At 54.5% G+C, this 14,763-nt stretch overlaps 1 protein-coding gene across 2 annotated transcripts; it reads left to right on the top strand.

Moving 5' to 3' along the window:
* The first annotated feature begins 2,281 nt into the window (after positions 1 to 2,281).
* Positions 2,282 to 9,545, top strand: LOC105473931 (neuromedin U receptor 1). 2 transcript variants are annotated; one of them, XM_011728141.2, is made up of 3 exons: positions 2,282 to 2,367; positions 3,722 to 4,616; positions 7,308 to 9,545. In XM_011728141.2, the coding sequence occupies exons 1-3, from the start codon at positions 2,365 to 2,367 to the stop codon at positions 7,688 to 7,690; spliced, it is 1,281 nt and encodes a 426-aa protein (XP_011726443.1). In that variant the 5' UTR covers positions 2,282 to 2,364; the 3' UTR covers positions 7,691 to 9,545. The 2 variants fall into 2 exon arrangements, with proteins under 2 accessions (XP_011726443.1, XP_070929629.1); XM_071073528.1 differs by having other exon boundaries at positions 2,294 to 2,367; positions 2,979 to 4,616.
* The last annotated feature ends 5,218 nt before the right edge of the window (positions 9,546 to 14,763 follow it).

The following is a 14,763-nucleotide window of genomic DNA, read 5'->3' as shown; positions in this document are numbered from 1 at the left end:
GGTCCTGGTGGCCCCCCCAAGTGCATTTGCTGTTGTGTAGAGTTGGGTCCTTGACCCCCTCATCTGGGCAGACGCCCACCAGCCAAGCTTAGAAGATGGATGTGTACACCCAGAAAACCGGGGGACGCCACCTCAGGACGGAGCAGGAGCAGCAGGATGTCATACATTTCTGATGGGACACTACCGTGGTGGCCTTGAGCTCAGGCCCAGAGGCCAGGACCCCTAGGGCCCTCTGCACAGTGGCAGAAGTGAGGGCCACAGCCATTGTGGCCACTGAGCCTCTCCTTTTTGGGGGCTGCTCTTTAGCGTTTGATGGCTGCTAGTGCTGTGCGAATGATGCAGCCTGCTGTAGGAAATTTCTGACTGGCAAGAGTCACTCTGCCTCTGCAAGGCTGGGTGGGTCCTTCCCCATCCCCTCCAGGGCCGTGTGCACCAAAGGGTCCACAGGGACTTTTGGACTGCTCAGAGTGTGTGCAGAATGGTATGTGTGTATGTGTGTGTGCAGTGGTATGTGCAGAGTGATGTGTGCATGCATGTGTGTGTACATGCATGTGCGTGGGTGTGCATGTGTGTGCATGTGTGTGTAGTGAAAGGCTGGGGTCCAAATGCTCATCACTTGCTATGAGCAGCCTGTGATGCCACAGTGGGCTCTGTTGCTGAGTGATGTCATCCCTCCTTGCCCGTCTCTTGTGTTGGCAGACCCGTTATTGAGAATTTCTCCTGGACTAGCTCATCCGGGGCTGAATAGTTAATTCTCAGGGCACCACAGAATCCTTTCTCCCAAGGCCCTGGGGACCATGTGCCCCTGCACTTCCCACAACCGTCCCCTGCCTGGGACTCTGTTTACATGTGGAGTTCGTGGGAAGGCCGGCCTGGTGCTGGCGCCTTGAGGGCCTAACTCCCATCCCCAAGCCCAGACAGTGACTTATGGAATTGGGCGGCAGTGGGGAGGAGAAGGGTGCAGGAAAGCTGGGGGAAGAAGGAGCCTCCCACCACTAAATGATGACAATCCTACCCCACATTTCTTGATTGCTGGCCATGTGCCAGCCTCTGTGCTGAATCTTGACGCTCAGTGTCTCATGTCATCCTCACAATAGTGGCGATGGTGGTTAGCGCATTCTACAGGAAGGGGAACTGAGGCACAGAGCTTGGGAGCTCACAGTGGCTCTCGGGGTCCTGCGGCTTTGTAGCCTCTCCTGGCGCTCCTCAAAGTGTGATTCCTGGGTATGGGCTCTCCAGAGAGCGTTGGTCAGACATGAGGATTTCTGGGCCTTGCCCAGACTAAGGAGACCAAACTCTGGGCAAAGGCCCCGGAACTAGCATTTTAGTCTGCGTGATCAGTCGTTTCTAGGGTCCCTAGAAGTTCCTGATGAAACAGCTTCCAGCTAAGGAGCTGACTGCAGGACTAGGGAGTGGGGGCAGGTGAGGCACTGGGATTTGCATGTGGGCAGTGTGGGGGAGCAGGAGGCTGTGGCTGGGCATCCTTAGCCTTCCCTAAATTCCCTCCATCCTTGTTATATATACCCCCACCCTTTGTACAGTGATGGGGGCAGAAGAACATTTGAACGGATAAGGGGGACAGTATTTGGGGCTGAGGACCATGGTGAGGAGAGGGTGGCCCAGGGAGGCAGGTGAGGAGTGGGGGGTCCACCACCAGGCTAGACTTGGGTGTGCTCTTTTTCAGAAGGCAGCGGGGGGCCCCAAGTAAGGGTTTTGAGGCGTGATGGTCATTGGTGGCTGTGGGAGGATGGACTGGGAGGAGAATGGGGGCTCCTGCCCAGTCCCGCAGGGCCGAGCCCCTGGACTTAGGGCCTGGAGGCCCCGAAGGGAGCGGCGGGTGGGAGGGGCTGCGGAGGCCGCAATCGTGGGCCCTGGGACGGAAGAAGAGGGCTGGAGCCTGGATGAACCCCACCGGCGCATGTCGACTTCAAGGGGCTAGTGGGCCGTCCCTGTCCTTGGAGGTGGGTCTGAATGTGGGGCAGGAGGAGCTGGAGGCTGCAGGGACACTGTGACACAGGGTTATGCTAAACTCAGCACGCTAGAGAGCGGGAACCGCATGTGAGCCCCAGGTCTCTCGGGCTCCTCCTCTGCAGCTCTCTAAGGCTCGGTTTTCTCATCTGTAAAATGGGTTCGCGAGATAACGCTGCTTGTGAAGACGTCGCCTGCGACAGCAGCTTACTTCCCGGTGCGGGAGGGGGCGCCCCCCGGGCTGCAGGGACTGCACTGCCCCCTGGCGGCGTTCCCGGTCGGACAGGCGGGGCGTAGTGGGGCTGGGACAGCCGTCAGTCAGTCCACCCGCTCCCGCGCCGCGTCTGTGTCAGTCGCTCAGAGGGTGGACGCCGGGGTCTCGCGGGCCGCAGGCCGATGGTAGGTGCGCAGGCGCCGGCGTGGGCTAGGGCGCGGCGGCTGGGCCGGGGCTCGGTGCGGGCAGGGTCGTCCTAGAGCGGGAAGAGTCCGAGGACTCCGTCGGGGCGACCCCCACCCCCGCCACTGGGGAGCCTCGCAACTTCTCGGGTCATTTGTGTCTTCCGGCCAGGGGCGCCACGGGGCTGCGGGCTTGCGACCCTTCCTCGAGGACCGGGGCGCCTCCCTCGAGGACCAGGGTGCCTCCCTTGAACCCAGGCTGGCGCCTGCGCGTTCTCAACTGGTCCCCGAGGCTCTCGCGCTACTGTGCGGCAGGGGTGAGGACGGGCGGGAGGAACGGTGTGGGGCTCAATAGAGGAGAGGGAACCCCAGAACTGGCAGTGCCAAGGGCGTCAAATATGGAGACTGAACAGTTCAGGTGACAGAAAACAGAAAAAAGAATCAACTTGTGGATCAAGTTTAATTTGTAGTGTTTAGCCTTGACACTCCCTCACTTGACCCTCATAGTGACTGGGTCCCCGGAGCAAGGGGGTTATCCCCGTGCCCTTCCGTATGCCAGGCGGGCCCTGTATTAATATCTTTCATGGATTAAACTCCCTGGATCCTCCTAATAGAGAAACAGCCTCAGAGAGGTTACCTCGCTGAACGTCACACAGCCTGGAACTGGGGATGCTGGATTCGAATCCAGGCAGTTGCTTCTAGAGCGCTTGCTCTTGAAGACCCTGCAATACCAGGCATTGTGCCCATTTTACAGATGCCCAAACGAGTGCCTCATCTAGCATCATTGCTTGAAAGGGGAGACACCCAAGATCTGTCATTTATTGAAAAGTTCCAATAGATCCTGAAATTTAAAATCAAAACCCCACGTGTTTTTTTTTTTAATGTAGATTTTTACTTTTTGTTTGTTTGTTAGTTTTGAGACAGGGTATTTCTCTGTTGCCCAGGCTGGAGTCCAGTGGCACGATCTCGGCTCACTGCAACCTCTGTCTCCTGGGTTCAAACGATTCTCCCACCTCAGCCTCCCAAGTAGAATTACAGGCGTGTGCTACCACACCCGGCTAATTTTTGTATTGTTAGTAGAGGTGGGGTTTCACCATATTGGCCAGGCTGGTCTTGAACTCCTGACCTCAAGTGATCCACCTGTCTTGACCTCCCAAAGTATTGGGATTACAGGTGTGAGCCACCGCACCAAGCTTATTTTCACATCTCTGACTTGTGGATGGAAGAGTTTTTTCTCTCAGTGGTGCCTAAAATAATGGTCATCTTAGTGCTAATGTCACCTTTGGCTTGATGAGTTAAGACAGAGCCAGCATTCCCTGAATGACCTTTCTGGGCATTTCTCCCCTCTGTTCCACAGACTCCTCCTTGCCTCAGTTGCTCTGTCCTCCCTGGAGACCTGTACCCAGGGGATGCAAGGAGCCCCATGGCTTGCAATGGCAGTGCGGCCAGGGGGCACTTTGATCCTGAGGACTTGAACCTGACCGATGAGGCACTGAGATTCAAGTACCTGGGGCCCCGGCAGACACAGCTGTTCATGCCCATCTGTGTCACGTACCTGCTGATCTTCACGGTGGGCGCTGTGGGCAATGGGCTGACCTGTCTGGTCATCCTGCGCCACAAGGCCATGCGCACGCCCACCAACTACTACCTCTTCAGCCTGGCCGTGTCAGACCTGCTGGTGCTGCTGGTGGGCCTGCCCCTGGAGCTCTATGAGATGTGGCACAACTACCCCTTCCTGCTGGGCGCTGGTGGCTGCTATTTCCGCACACTGCTGTTCGAGATGGTCTGCCTGGCCTCAGTGCTCAACGTCACTGCCCTGAGCGTGGAACGCTATGTGGCCGTGGTGCACCCGCTCCAGGCCAGGTCCATGGTGACACAGGCCCACGTGCGCCGAGTGCTTGGGACTGTCTGGGGTCTTGCCATCCTCTGCTCCCTGCCCAACACCAGCCTGCACGGCATCCAGCAGCTGTATGTGCCCTGCCGGGGCCCAGTGCCAGACTCAGATCTTTGCACGCTGGTCCGCCCACGGGCCCTCTACAACCTGGCGGTGCAGATCACTGCGCTGCTCTTCTTCTGCCTGCCCATGGCTGTCATCAGCGTGCTCTACCTGCTCATTGGGCTGCGACTGCGGCGGGAGAGGCTACTGCTCATGCAGGAGGCTAAGGGCAGGGGCTCTGCAGCAGCCATGTCCAGAGACACCTGCAGGCTCCAGCGGCGCGATCGGGGCCGGAGACAAGTGACCAAGATGCTGTGTAAGTGTCACGGCTGGGAAGAGGGGCTGAGCCAGGTACTGGGGCTCCTGGGGTCTGGGAGAAGGGGCTGAGTGTCTGGGTTTACAGGGGGCGAGGAACTCTAGTCTCGTGTGTGTGTGCGTGTGCGTGTGTACATGTGTGCATGTGTCTGAGTTGCACTCTTGTGTACTCTTTTAGATTACCCCACTAGAATCTTACACCAAAAATACCTATTAATGGCTAAATGTAAGACTGACTGTGTAATTTATGGAGTCCAGTGCAAAATGAAAATTCAAGGTCCCTTTTTCAAAAATGAGTAAGACAGCAACAATACAGCATTAAACCAAGCCCAGGACCCTGCTAAGCTTGGGGCCCTGACTCTGGAACCAAAACATAGAAAGGGCAGGGCATGTGATTGGGCTCCAGGATGACAGAAAATGGGATCTGGACCCTCCAGGTCTCAGGTCTCTCATCGTCATCTTCTTTTTTTTTTTTTTTTTTGAGACAGGGTCTTGCTCTGTCACCCAGGCAGTACAGTGGTGTGACCACGGCTCACTGTAGCCTCAACCTCCCAGGCTCAAGCGATCCTCCTACCTCACTCAGCCTAAGTAGCTGGGGCTACAGGCATGTGCCACCATGCCCAGCTAATTTTTTCATTTTTGTAGAGACAGGGTCTCGCTATGTTGCCAAAGTGGGTCTTGAACTCCTGGGCTCAAGTGATCCTCCCACCTCAGCCTCCCAAAGTGCTGGGATTACAGGCATAAGCCATTGCGCCCGGCTCTTCTTGGTTATTAACGTGTCTTGGCCTTGTTCTTCTCGGCAGCAGCCTGCGAGGCATGGCCACCGGCACGTCGTCGTCTTTCCTGAGGAACTGCCCTCTTCCCTTAGAGATGAGTGAAAAGTCCGAAGAAGGATTCTGATGGGTGGGGCCTAGGTCATGCCCCACCTCCTGCTCCAGAGTGGCAGGATGCCAAGGTGCACAGCCCCCAGTGGAACTACATAGTGGGATCTGGGGGAGCAAAGTCCCCCAAAGAAGGGGACGAGGGTGTTGGAGAGGCCAGGTGTCGAATTTCCCCCATGCCATGTCTGCCGTTCCCTGGGAACCACAGGAGTGACCATTTATCTAAGGAGCCCCAGCCCGAGGCGAGTCTGTAAAGGCCAGGCTCAAGGCACAGGGGATCAGGCTGGAGATGTGCAGATTAGGGGAGGCCAATGTACTGGGATGAGGCTCTGGATCTCTGTGGCCTGGACCTGGCTCTTTTTCAAAAGCTGTGGCCCTGGGGAAGCAAGGCAGACCGATGCTAAGCCGATCAAAGACCCGCCCCATCCACCTACCTGCATCCCAGCTCAGCCCCACCTCAGCAGAGCCTGAATCAGGCCAGTGGGGTGAGCCAGGTCAGCAGAGGGCCACGGAGACTTTGGACAGAGCCAGCTAACTGGGGGCCGCCCCATCCCCAGAGTGACTCGCTCCTCTCGCCCCTCAGGCACCGTCCCAGAGCCCAGCCTTTGTGCAGCTCCTGAGGTGGGGCTGACCCCAGAGCTGTGTGCATGCCTCCCAGCTCTGCACTGTGGAACCGTGCTCAGGACCGGCTGCCCGCTGCCGCCCTGCCTCCTGCCTGCTACCCCGTCCCCTCCCTGAAAACATGGGTGGGCAGAGTCTGCAGTAGGTGCTCAGCTTGGATGGCTCACCCCTGGAAGGTGGGCTTCCTGCTTGCTGGCCTTCTCTCTTCCTTCCCTCCCTCCCTTGTCCACTGTCCAGTGGCCCTCTGTGCGCCAGGCCAGGTGCCAGGGAGGTTGTGAGCAACGTCCTTTTTGAAATCTGGAATTATGAGGAAAACCATGCTAGGGTATGATGGGGAAGACACTGCCCAGGAAAGCTAGTGAGTTGCAGCAGCAAACCCAAGAAACAAGAAACAAAAATCATAGCTGGCCCTGTGGCAGAAACCCAAGGAAGGGAATAGTTGGGTAAGAACAGGCAGCAGGGATTTGGGGAGAAAGAGTGAAGGTTTGGCCAAACGGTCCTACCTTTTGTTAGGGAGGGGGTGGGCAAGGGCCTGGCAAGTAAGAGAGGGGCAGGTTAGTGCAGGGCGAGACATTCAGATGGGCCTTGGGGAGCTGGGGGCTGGAGTTGAAAAGGCCAGGGGCCAAGGCAGGCAGTGTGTATGTGTGTGCATGTGTGTGTCTGTGTGTGCATATGTGTGTGCATGCATGCGTGTGTGTCTGTGTGTGCATGCATGTGTGTGTCTCATGTGTCTCACTCTCCCTGGTCCCATGACCTCCGGTCTGCTGCTCTCTGAGCACCCATTCTTCTTCTTTTCTGTACTTATGCATCAGCAAGCACGGTCCCCAAGTGGGCATCCAGAGTGGCCCTAGCCCCACAGCCTGTAGCACCCCAGTAGCTCACCCAATTTCATACTCCAGGGTGAGAATCTGATTGGGCCGGCTGGGCTCAGGTGTCCATGCCTGGTCCAGTCGGCTGTGGCCAGAGGCAGGGACATGCCCCACTGCCTATAGTCAGTGACTGTGGTGAAGGCAGCCTCTCTGAGAGGCATGGCCAGAACAGGCAAATTTCCAGAAACTTCCACCTGGGTGATAGGTGAGGGTGGCCTGTGGGATAGGAGAGGATGTGAGAATGGGTGACCCAAACTGAAGCCCGGGAAGGCAGCTGAGGGGCTCCGGTGGACACTCTGCCTCCCTTGTCTGTCCCTGCAGTTGTCCTGGTTGTGGTGTTTGGCATCTGCTGGGCCCCGTTCCACACCGACCGCGTCATGTGGAGCATCGTGTCACAGTGGACAGACGGCCTGCACCTGGCCTTTCAGCATGTGCATGTCATCTCCGGCATCTTCTTCTACCTCGGCTCGGCGGCCAACCCCGTGCTCTACAGCCTCATGTCCAGCCGCTTCCGAGAGACCTTCCAGGAGGCCCTGTGCCTCAGGGCCCACTGCCACCGCCTCAGACCCCGCCACAGCTCCCACAGCCTCAGCAGGGTGACCACAGGCAGCACCCTGTGTGACGTAGGCTCCCCAGGCAGCAGGGTCCACCCCCTGGCTGGGGACGATGGCCCAGAGGGGCAGCAAGAGACTGATTTATCCTGAGTGGAGCCTCAAAGTGGCTTCACCTGGAGGGGCCAGAGGGTCACCTGGAGCTGGGGAGACATATCTGCCTTCCTCTGCAGGGATGCCTTCACGTACTGTCCCTAGTTCAGCCTAGAAACTCTGACCAGCACCTCAGTTTCCCTCCAAGGGAAATAGCAGGAGGAAGGGTCCCTGATTGCTGAGGACTCACACTGACCAGATGCCACACCGTGCGCTTCTTATCCCTCCACTGCCACTCCCCCAGTTCAAGTCCTTCCCCTGCAGAAATATCACAGTTAGTTGGAGCTCAGCAGTCCTCTCTCTGGGGACTCCCTGCCAGTTTCTGAAACGGTCCCACGGGGTCCTTGCTGTCCTTCCCAGTTCCTGTTCAGGTTCTGGCAGGGGCCCAGGGATCCAGGGGACCTGGTTCCAGTCTCAGCCCTGCTGTCGCCACCTTGTCATGTGCCATCAAGCATATCAGCCTACCTTTCTTTTTTTTTGAGATGGAGTCTCACTCTGTCGCCCAGGCTAGAGTGCAGTGGTGCGATTTTGGCTCACTGCAACCTCCGCCTCCCGGGTTCAAGCGATTCTCCTGCCTCAGCCTCCCAAGTAGCTGGGACTATAGGCAAGCCCCAGCACTCCCAGCTAATTTTTTTTTAATTTTTAGTAGAGACAGGGTTTTACCATGTTGGCCAGGCTGGTCTCAAACTCTTGACTTCAGGTGATCCGCCCACCTCGGCCTCCCAAAGTCCTGGGATTACAGGCATGAGCCACTGCACCTGGCCAATCAGTCCACCTTTCTAGGCCTCAGTTCCTTGCCAGAAAAATGAAAGAGGCGCTGACTTTCCACAGTGTCGTGCTTTGGCACTTTAGCTGTGGTTTTCTTTCTCTGTGTGTGTAAGGCACCGCTTGTAATGAAACCAACAATACCCTCAGATTGACAGGGCGGAAATTATTATCTGCATCTTTATCAACCCCAAGCCCTACTCCCTCCCTGACCTCCACATGCCCTCCCCTACCTCTCCCAGCACAAGTAGGGCAGAGCCGGAATGGATGCTGACCCCACCACCACAGCCCACCTCCGTCCTCACGTACGTGCAGACTGGCTTGGGGGTCCAGTGAGCAGAGTATTGGACTTGGCTGGCCAGTGGGTCTCTGAGAGCAAGAGACATGGCCAACCAAGGGCAAGGAGCGACCCTGTGGAGGGTTCTGCCGAATTCAATGCAGTGAGAAGAGGGACAGGGGAGGGACAGAGACAAGTAATCCTTGAAACTGAGACCCATCCTGAATCCCTGCAGGCCAAGTCAGTGCTCAGCCAGGACTCAGTTCATGGAGGAAGCTTGTCCTGCTGCAGTCCCTGAGTCTTGTTCTCCTGAGAGAAGCCCTGGCTTCCATGGCTGGGAGCTGGAGGATGACCTGGGGTCTATCTGTCTGGGTTCTCCCTGCAGACAGCTTCCTAGCTCATGCCCCTTGCTCGTGCTCCCTGCCGAGAAAGTGGAAGACGTGGTACAGGGTTGCAGATAATGTTTAGTTTTAAAAATTCATTTATAAAAATAATAAATGCTCATCATAGAAAATTTGGAAAGTGCAAATAAGCAAACATGAAAACATTTTTAAAAATGTAAAACCTCCCTTGCCAGGGGCTGGGGGGAAGGGGAAGTGATGAGTTGTTTAATGGGTGCAGAGTTTCAGTTTTGCAAAATGAAAAAGTTACGGAGATCAGTTGTGCAACAATGTGAAAATACTTATCAATACTGAACTCTACACTGAAATGGTTAAGATGGTACATTTTACGTTATGTGTATTTTGCCACAATTTTTGTAAAAAGAGGATTAAATCTAAAGGAAAGAAAAAATTAAAGCCACCCATAACTTTACTCTGAAGCGGTAACAGTGGCATGTTTCCTCCTAATGATGTTTCATGTGGTTGTTTTATTTTATATACACAGTACACATACACAATTTTGTATCTGGCCTTTTGTCCAGTGGATGTTCTATCCAAGCTCACGCTTGCACTCATTTGACTGGTGGGCTCTACTCTGATAGGCCTTGGCCAGCCCCAGGGGAGTGGGACTCGCACAAACCATCTGGGTGAATTCCCAGATGCTGGCCAGGAAGGCCTGGATGCCCCCTGCCTACTAAATCCCTGGCTTGGGGGAGGAAGAGCCATCCTGCCTGCCAGTCCTGCCCAGTGGACAAGTTCTGGGAGAAGCACAGGGGCTCCCAGAGAGCAACACAAGCTGGGGGTGGGGAGTGGGGGACACTGAGGACAATGGGAGACAATGGGAGAAGTGGGGACTTCGTGGAGGCCAGAGAGTAGATGAGGGAGCTGAGGGGAGGCTGGTTGAAGGAGGTGGTTTCCTCAGCGGGCCCTGAGCCTGCCCTAACTGAATGCACACAGTCAAGCCCTGAGTGGGGACAGCTCCTAAGAAGTGGGCCTTGGGGGAGGGTGGGGGACAGGGGAGGGGAGTGACTGCAGGGACAGGGGGATTCTGCGGAGAAAGGAGCCTGTGAAAAGCTGTGCAGAGCCGTGAGCACCTAAGTGGTGCCCTTGAGCTCCAGGGAAGTAGCCTTGGGGTGGGAGGGGAGATGCTGGATCCCAAACTGCAGGCTGGACCCTCAAGTTGTTTCCCAAGACCAGTTCTGGATTCCCAGAGGCCTGCTTCAGCTACAGTCAGAGGCACCTCATGCTCGAGGCCCCCTGGACAGCACTATGAAGGGCCTCCACGTGCAGGCAGCAGGGCGGTTGGGCAGTGGGGTTGTTAGAAGGGTGCCCCTCTGGGCTGGGCGTGGTGGCTCACGCCTGTAATCCCAGCTCTTTGGGAAGGTGAGGCAGGTGGATCACTTGAGCTCAGGAGTTCGAGACCAGTCTAGGCAACATGGTGAAACCCCCGTCTCTACAATACCAAAAAAAAAAAAGTAGCCAGGTGTGGTGGCACACACCTGTGGTCCCAGCTACTTGCGAGGCTGAGGTGGGAAAATCACCTGAGCCCAGGAGGTCGAAGCTGCAGTAAGCCAAAACTGTGCCACTGTACTCCAGCCTGGGCAAATTGGAGTGAGGCCCTGTCTCAAAAAAAAAAAAAAAAAAGAGGGGTGCCTCTTTGTGAACACCGTGTATGTCTCCGCAGCACATCAGCAACAAGTCCTGTTTGTCAGTCGCTGGTTCCCATGGAAAACGGGAAGCGCAGCTCTGAACTCAGCCCTTGAGAAACAGGGGTGGCAACGGAACAGGCAGAAGCAAGACTTGGTGAAGGCACTGGTCCCTGCCTGTCAAGTACCTGGCAACAGTGACAGCCGGAAGCGGCACCCCCTGCAGCCCTCTTAGGATGTGCTGCTTGCTCTTCCCCACCGGTCACGCTGCAGCTGCCTTCTCCTGGGACCCCAGTGCTACTCCCAGGCCAGGAGGCCTCCATGCTTCTCAAAGTGTCTAGCTCATCTGGGGCTCGAGTCACCTCCCCTTCGGACTGCGGTCACATCCCTCCTCCTCCTGCGGCGTTTAGGCCCTTTCTACTTCTCCTCTTCTCCAGCCCCGCTGCTTTCCCAGGGGATGTCAGAGTCCATGGGTGACCCCACTGCCGCCCTGGGTGCCAGCTGGTGGCTCCTGCAGCTCTGGAGGCCCCACCCCAGTCTCCTAGCCCCTTGGTCACATCCTCACTCCTAGCGCCTCCAGGAGCTTTCCCATTTCAGAAAGTGTGAGCTCTTGACCGCTACTGCCTCCATCTTGCTCTCTGTTCCTGTGACATATTTATTCTTTCATTTTTGTTTGAGATAGGGTCTTGCTTTGTCACCCAGACAGGAGTGCAGTGGCACAAACATGACTCACTGCAGCGTCAACCTCCTGGCCTCAAGCAATCCTCCTACCTCAGCCTCTCAAGTAGGACCGCAGATACACATCACCATGCCTGACTGATTGTTTTCTCTTGTGTTGTAGAGACATCGTCTCGCCGTGTTGCCCAGGCTGGTTTGAAACTCCTGGGCTCAAGCAATCCACCCACCCTTGGCCTCTTAAAGTACTGGGATTACAGGCATGAGCCTGCATCCGGCCATATGTATTCTTTAACCTCATCTAGACTTCCAGGTCCTACACTGCTTTCTCCCAATCCATCAGCCTCCTGAGCTTCACCTCTTTTCTGACCCCACCATCAGTTATATCTACCCTACTCTGCCAGCGATCCTGAGGGTGAGTATACTGGAATAATTCTTCCCTTCTCAGAAAAAGGCTTAATTTCCTTGAAAATGGAAAGTCCAAGATTAGTCTCATCAACAAATAAAGCCACATATGCCTACCCTTCCTTCTGTTAGGTATCTACTCAGCAAAGGTAAAGTGTGCAGCGCTGCATGTCTGTTCTCTTCATTACCAGATGGCATTTCCAGATCATTCCTGGCATCTGGGAGCCTATCTCATTTTTGTACGCTTCTCCAAGTCTCCCCTTTCCCCTATTTTTGTCTTCCAATGGATCCATCAGGTTCTTGTTCCAAATTTCCTTGTAGCGTGCTCGCTTCAGCAGCACATATACCAAATTTCCTTGTAGAGAGGAGTTGCCTTGTAGGGGAGAGGGGGCACACCCTAGCATTTGAACTCCTTTCTTACTGGGGGGAATCTCTCACTGTGTGACTCGATGGAAGACCAAGCCCAGTCTCCCACTTACAGGGGTGAAAGAGTTCTGGACACTCTCCACTGCTGACATCTATTGGTACATGATGGACCAAGCCAGCTGGGTGACCCAGCATGGGACCTTTATCTGGAGCAAGTGACACTAAGACGCACAACAAGAGGGGCAGGCGTGTCCAGGGGCAGCAGCACTGACAGCAGTATCCTGCCCAGTCTGTCTTGGTTTCTGCCCTTTTTCCCAGCCAGGTTTTCCTGCCTTCCTGTTGATATTTGAGCTACTGAGAGCCTTTGAATAAATTCTTTTTCTGCTGAAGTTGGCTGGAGTCATTTGCAACCAAGAACCTTAACAGATCTATCCACTGGCTTGAAGGTTACACGTTCTGTTTGTTCTACTAGCAGTTATCTTTACAGTCTCTAAGATTAGCAAATATTATTGATTTCTTTTAAACTGCAAACTACGGTCTGTAATATTCCATAATTATTCTCATCCCCCTCCTCCTCCTGGCAGGAAAAATGAGGACAGATTTCAGAATTTGACCCTAGAAACATACGTACACTTTTATTTTATCTTATTTTACAGAGACAGGGTCTCACTATGTTGCCCAGGCTGGTCTTGAACTCCTGGGCTCAAATGATCCTCCTGCCTTGGCCTCCCAAAGTGCTGGGATTACAGGCAAGAGCCACTGTGCCTGGCTCATACTTACATTTTTCTAACGGTCTAAACTTCTTCAGCACAAAAAGAACCCCAGTGTGCTTCCACTAACACACTGAGTGAGTAAAGTGGAGTGTGGAGGTGGTGAGCAAGGACTCTGGGGTCGGGATGCCCAGCTGTGACTCCTGGTTCTGCTGCTAATCATCCTTACATGTCAGAATGACCTTAGGCCAAAGTCAGACTGGACTGAGAGGTACTGACATTACTAAAGAAAGAATGTACAATCTGCCTGCACACAAATAAGAGACTCAGAGGCAAACACTGACAGTCTGCAACATCATTCCAAATGGTGTCCAGGTTTCTAAGTCTACAAGGTGTAGTCTGAGGATGGTGGTGACTCTCTAAAGTAAATGTTCTTTCTGTGGCCTCTTCAAGGCAATACCCCAACCTAACATTCAAGTTTCTGCATAAGGCAGGGCAGGAAAACTGGGGACTGGGCAGGATCAAAGGCCTGATGCCGAGGTGCGGGATGATGGGGACTCAGGGAAGGCGGAACTTGGGTAAGTAATGTGCCCTGGTCAATAAGAGGAGGCCATGGGCTGGAATTAGACTGGAGAACCTGGAAGCTGCAGCCACATCCTATGGAACATCTACAAGAGTTTCTGCAATCTTTGAATCTAATATTCAAGCCCCTTCTTCAGCTCTAAGCAATATGGGCATCATTCATCCAACATTTATTGAGCACCAGCCATGTGCCAGGCACTGTTCAAGGCTGAGGCGGGGTGAAGGAGAGGGCAGATAAACGTGCTGGCATATAAGTGTTTTGACAGCTGGAACTCAGGCATCGAAGAGAGGCACCTGCCCCAGTCGAGGGAAGGCTTCCAGGAGGAGGTGATGCGCCCAAGGCTCATAAAGTCCTGGGGAGAAAGGTCTGACTGGCCCCTGAGCTTTGGCCAGGGGAGCAGTTCCACCAAAATGGAATCCCGGGGAGGAGGGGGAGAGCCTAAAGGGCATGAGGGATGTCAGGAGGCAGAATGAACATTGGACAGGCACACACAAAAGCAAAGCAACTGAGGTCCACTGTCATCACTGTGGCGTGTGGACTTCCCTGGCTACCCTTCCTGGAACTTGGATTTGGAACCTTCCCTCGAGTCTTTCTCCCTGTTTATCTCATCTCCTTTAGATGTGTTTGGGCAGGATTTCTTTTATTTGCATTTTAAGAAATTTGAAAAAAGTACAATAAAACAACCAAAAACAAAAATTGCTTCTATTCTCAACACCCAAATTAACTGCTGTTAACATTCTGGCAATTTGATTCCATCATTTTCCTGCATATTACCCCCCTTCAATTTAATGAGTAGGCTGGGCGCGGTGGCTTATGCCTATAATCCCAGCACTTTGGGAGGCCAAGGCAGGTGGATTGCCTGAGGTCAGGAGTTCGAGACCAGCCTGGCTGACATTGCAAACCCTGTCTCTACTAAAAATACAAAAATTAGCTGGGTGTGGTGGCACGCGCCTGTAATCCCAACTAGTTGGGAGGCTGAGACAGGTGAATCACTGGAATCCAGGAGGCAGAGGTTGCAGTAAGCTGAGATTGTGCCACTGCACTCCAGCCTGGGTGACAGAGCAAGACTCGGTCTCAAAAAAGAAAAAAAAAAAAATTAATGAGTAACAGATTATCCCCAATTATTTGCTTTGTAAAACAACATTGCTGGCCGGGCATGGTGGCTCATGCCTGTAATCCCAGCACTTTGGGAGGCCAAGGCAGGTGGATCACCTGGGGTCAGGAGTTCAAGACCAGCCTGGCCAACATGGTGAAATCCCATCTCTA

Source organism: Macaca nemestrina, chromosome 11 (assembly GCF_043159975.1).
Source record: "Macaca nemestrina isolate mMacNem1 chromosome 11, mMacNem.hap1, whole genome shotgun sequence".
NCBI classification, from domain to species: domain Eukaryota; kingdom Metazoa; phylum Chordata; class Mammalia; order Primates; family Cercopithecidae; genus Macaca; species Macaca nemestrina.
The sequence above is the reverse complement of the archived record's forward strand: the minus strand, read 5'-3'. Positions and strand labels throughout refer to the sequence as shown.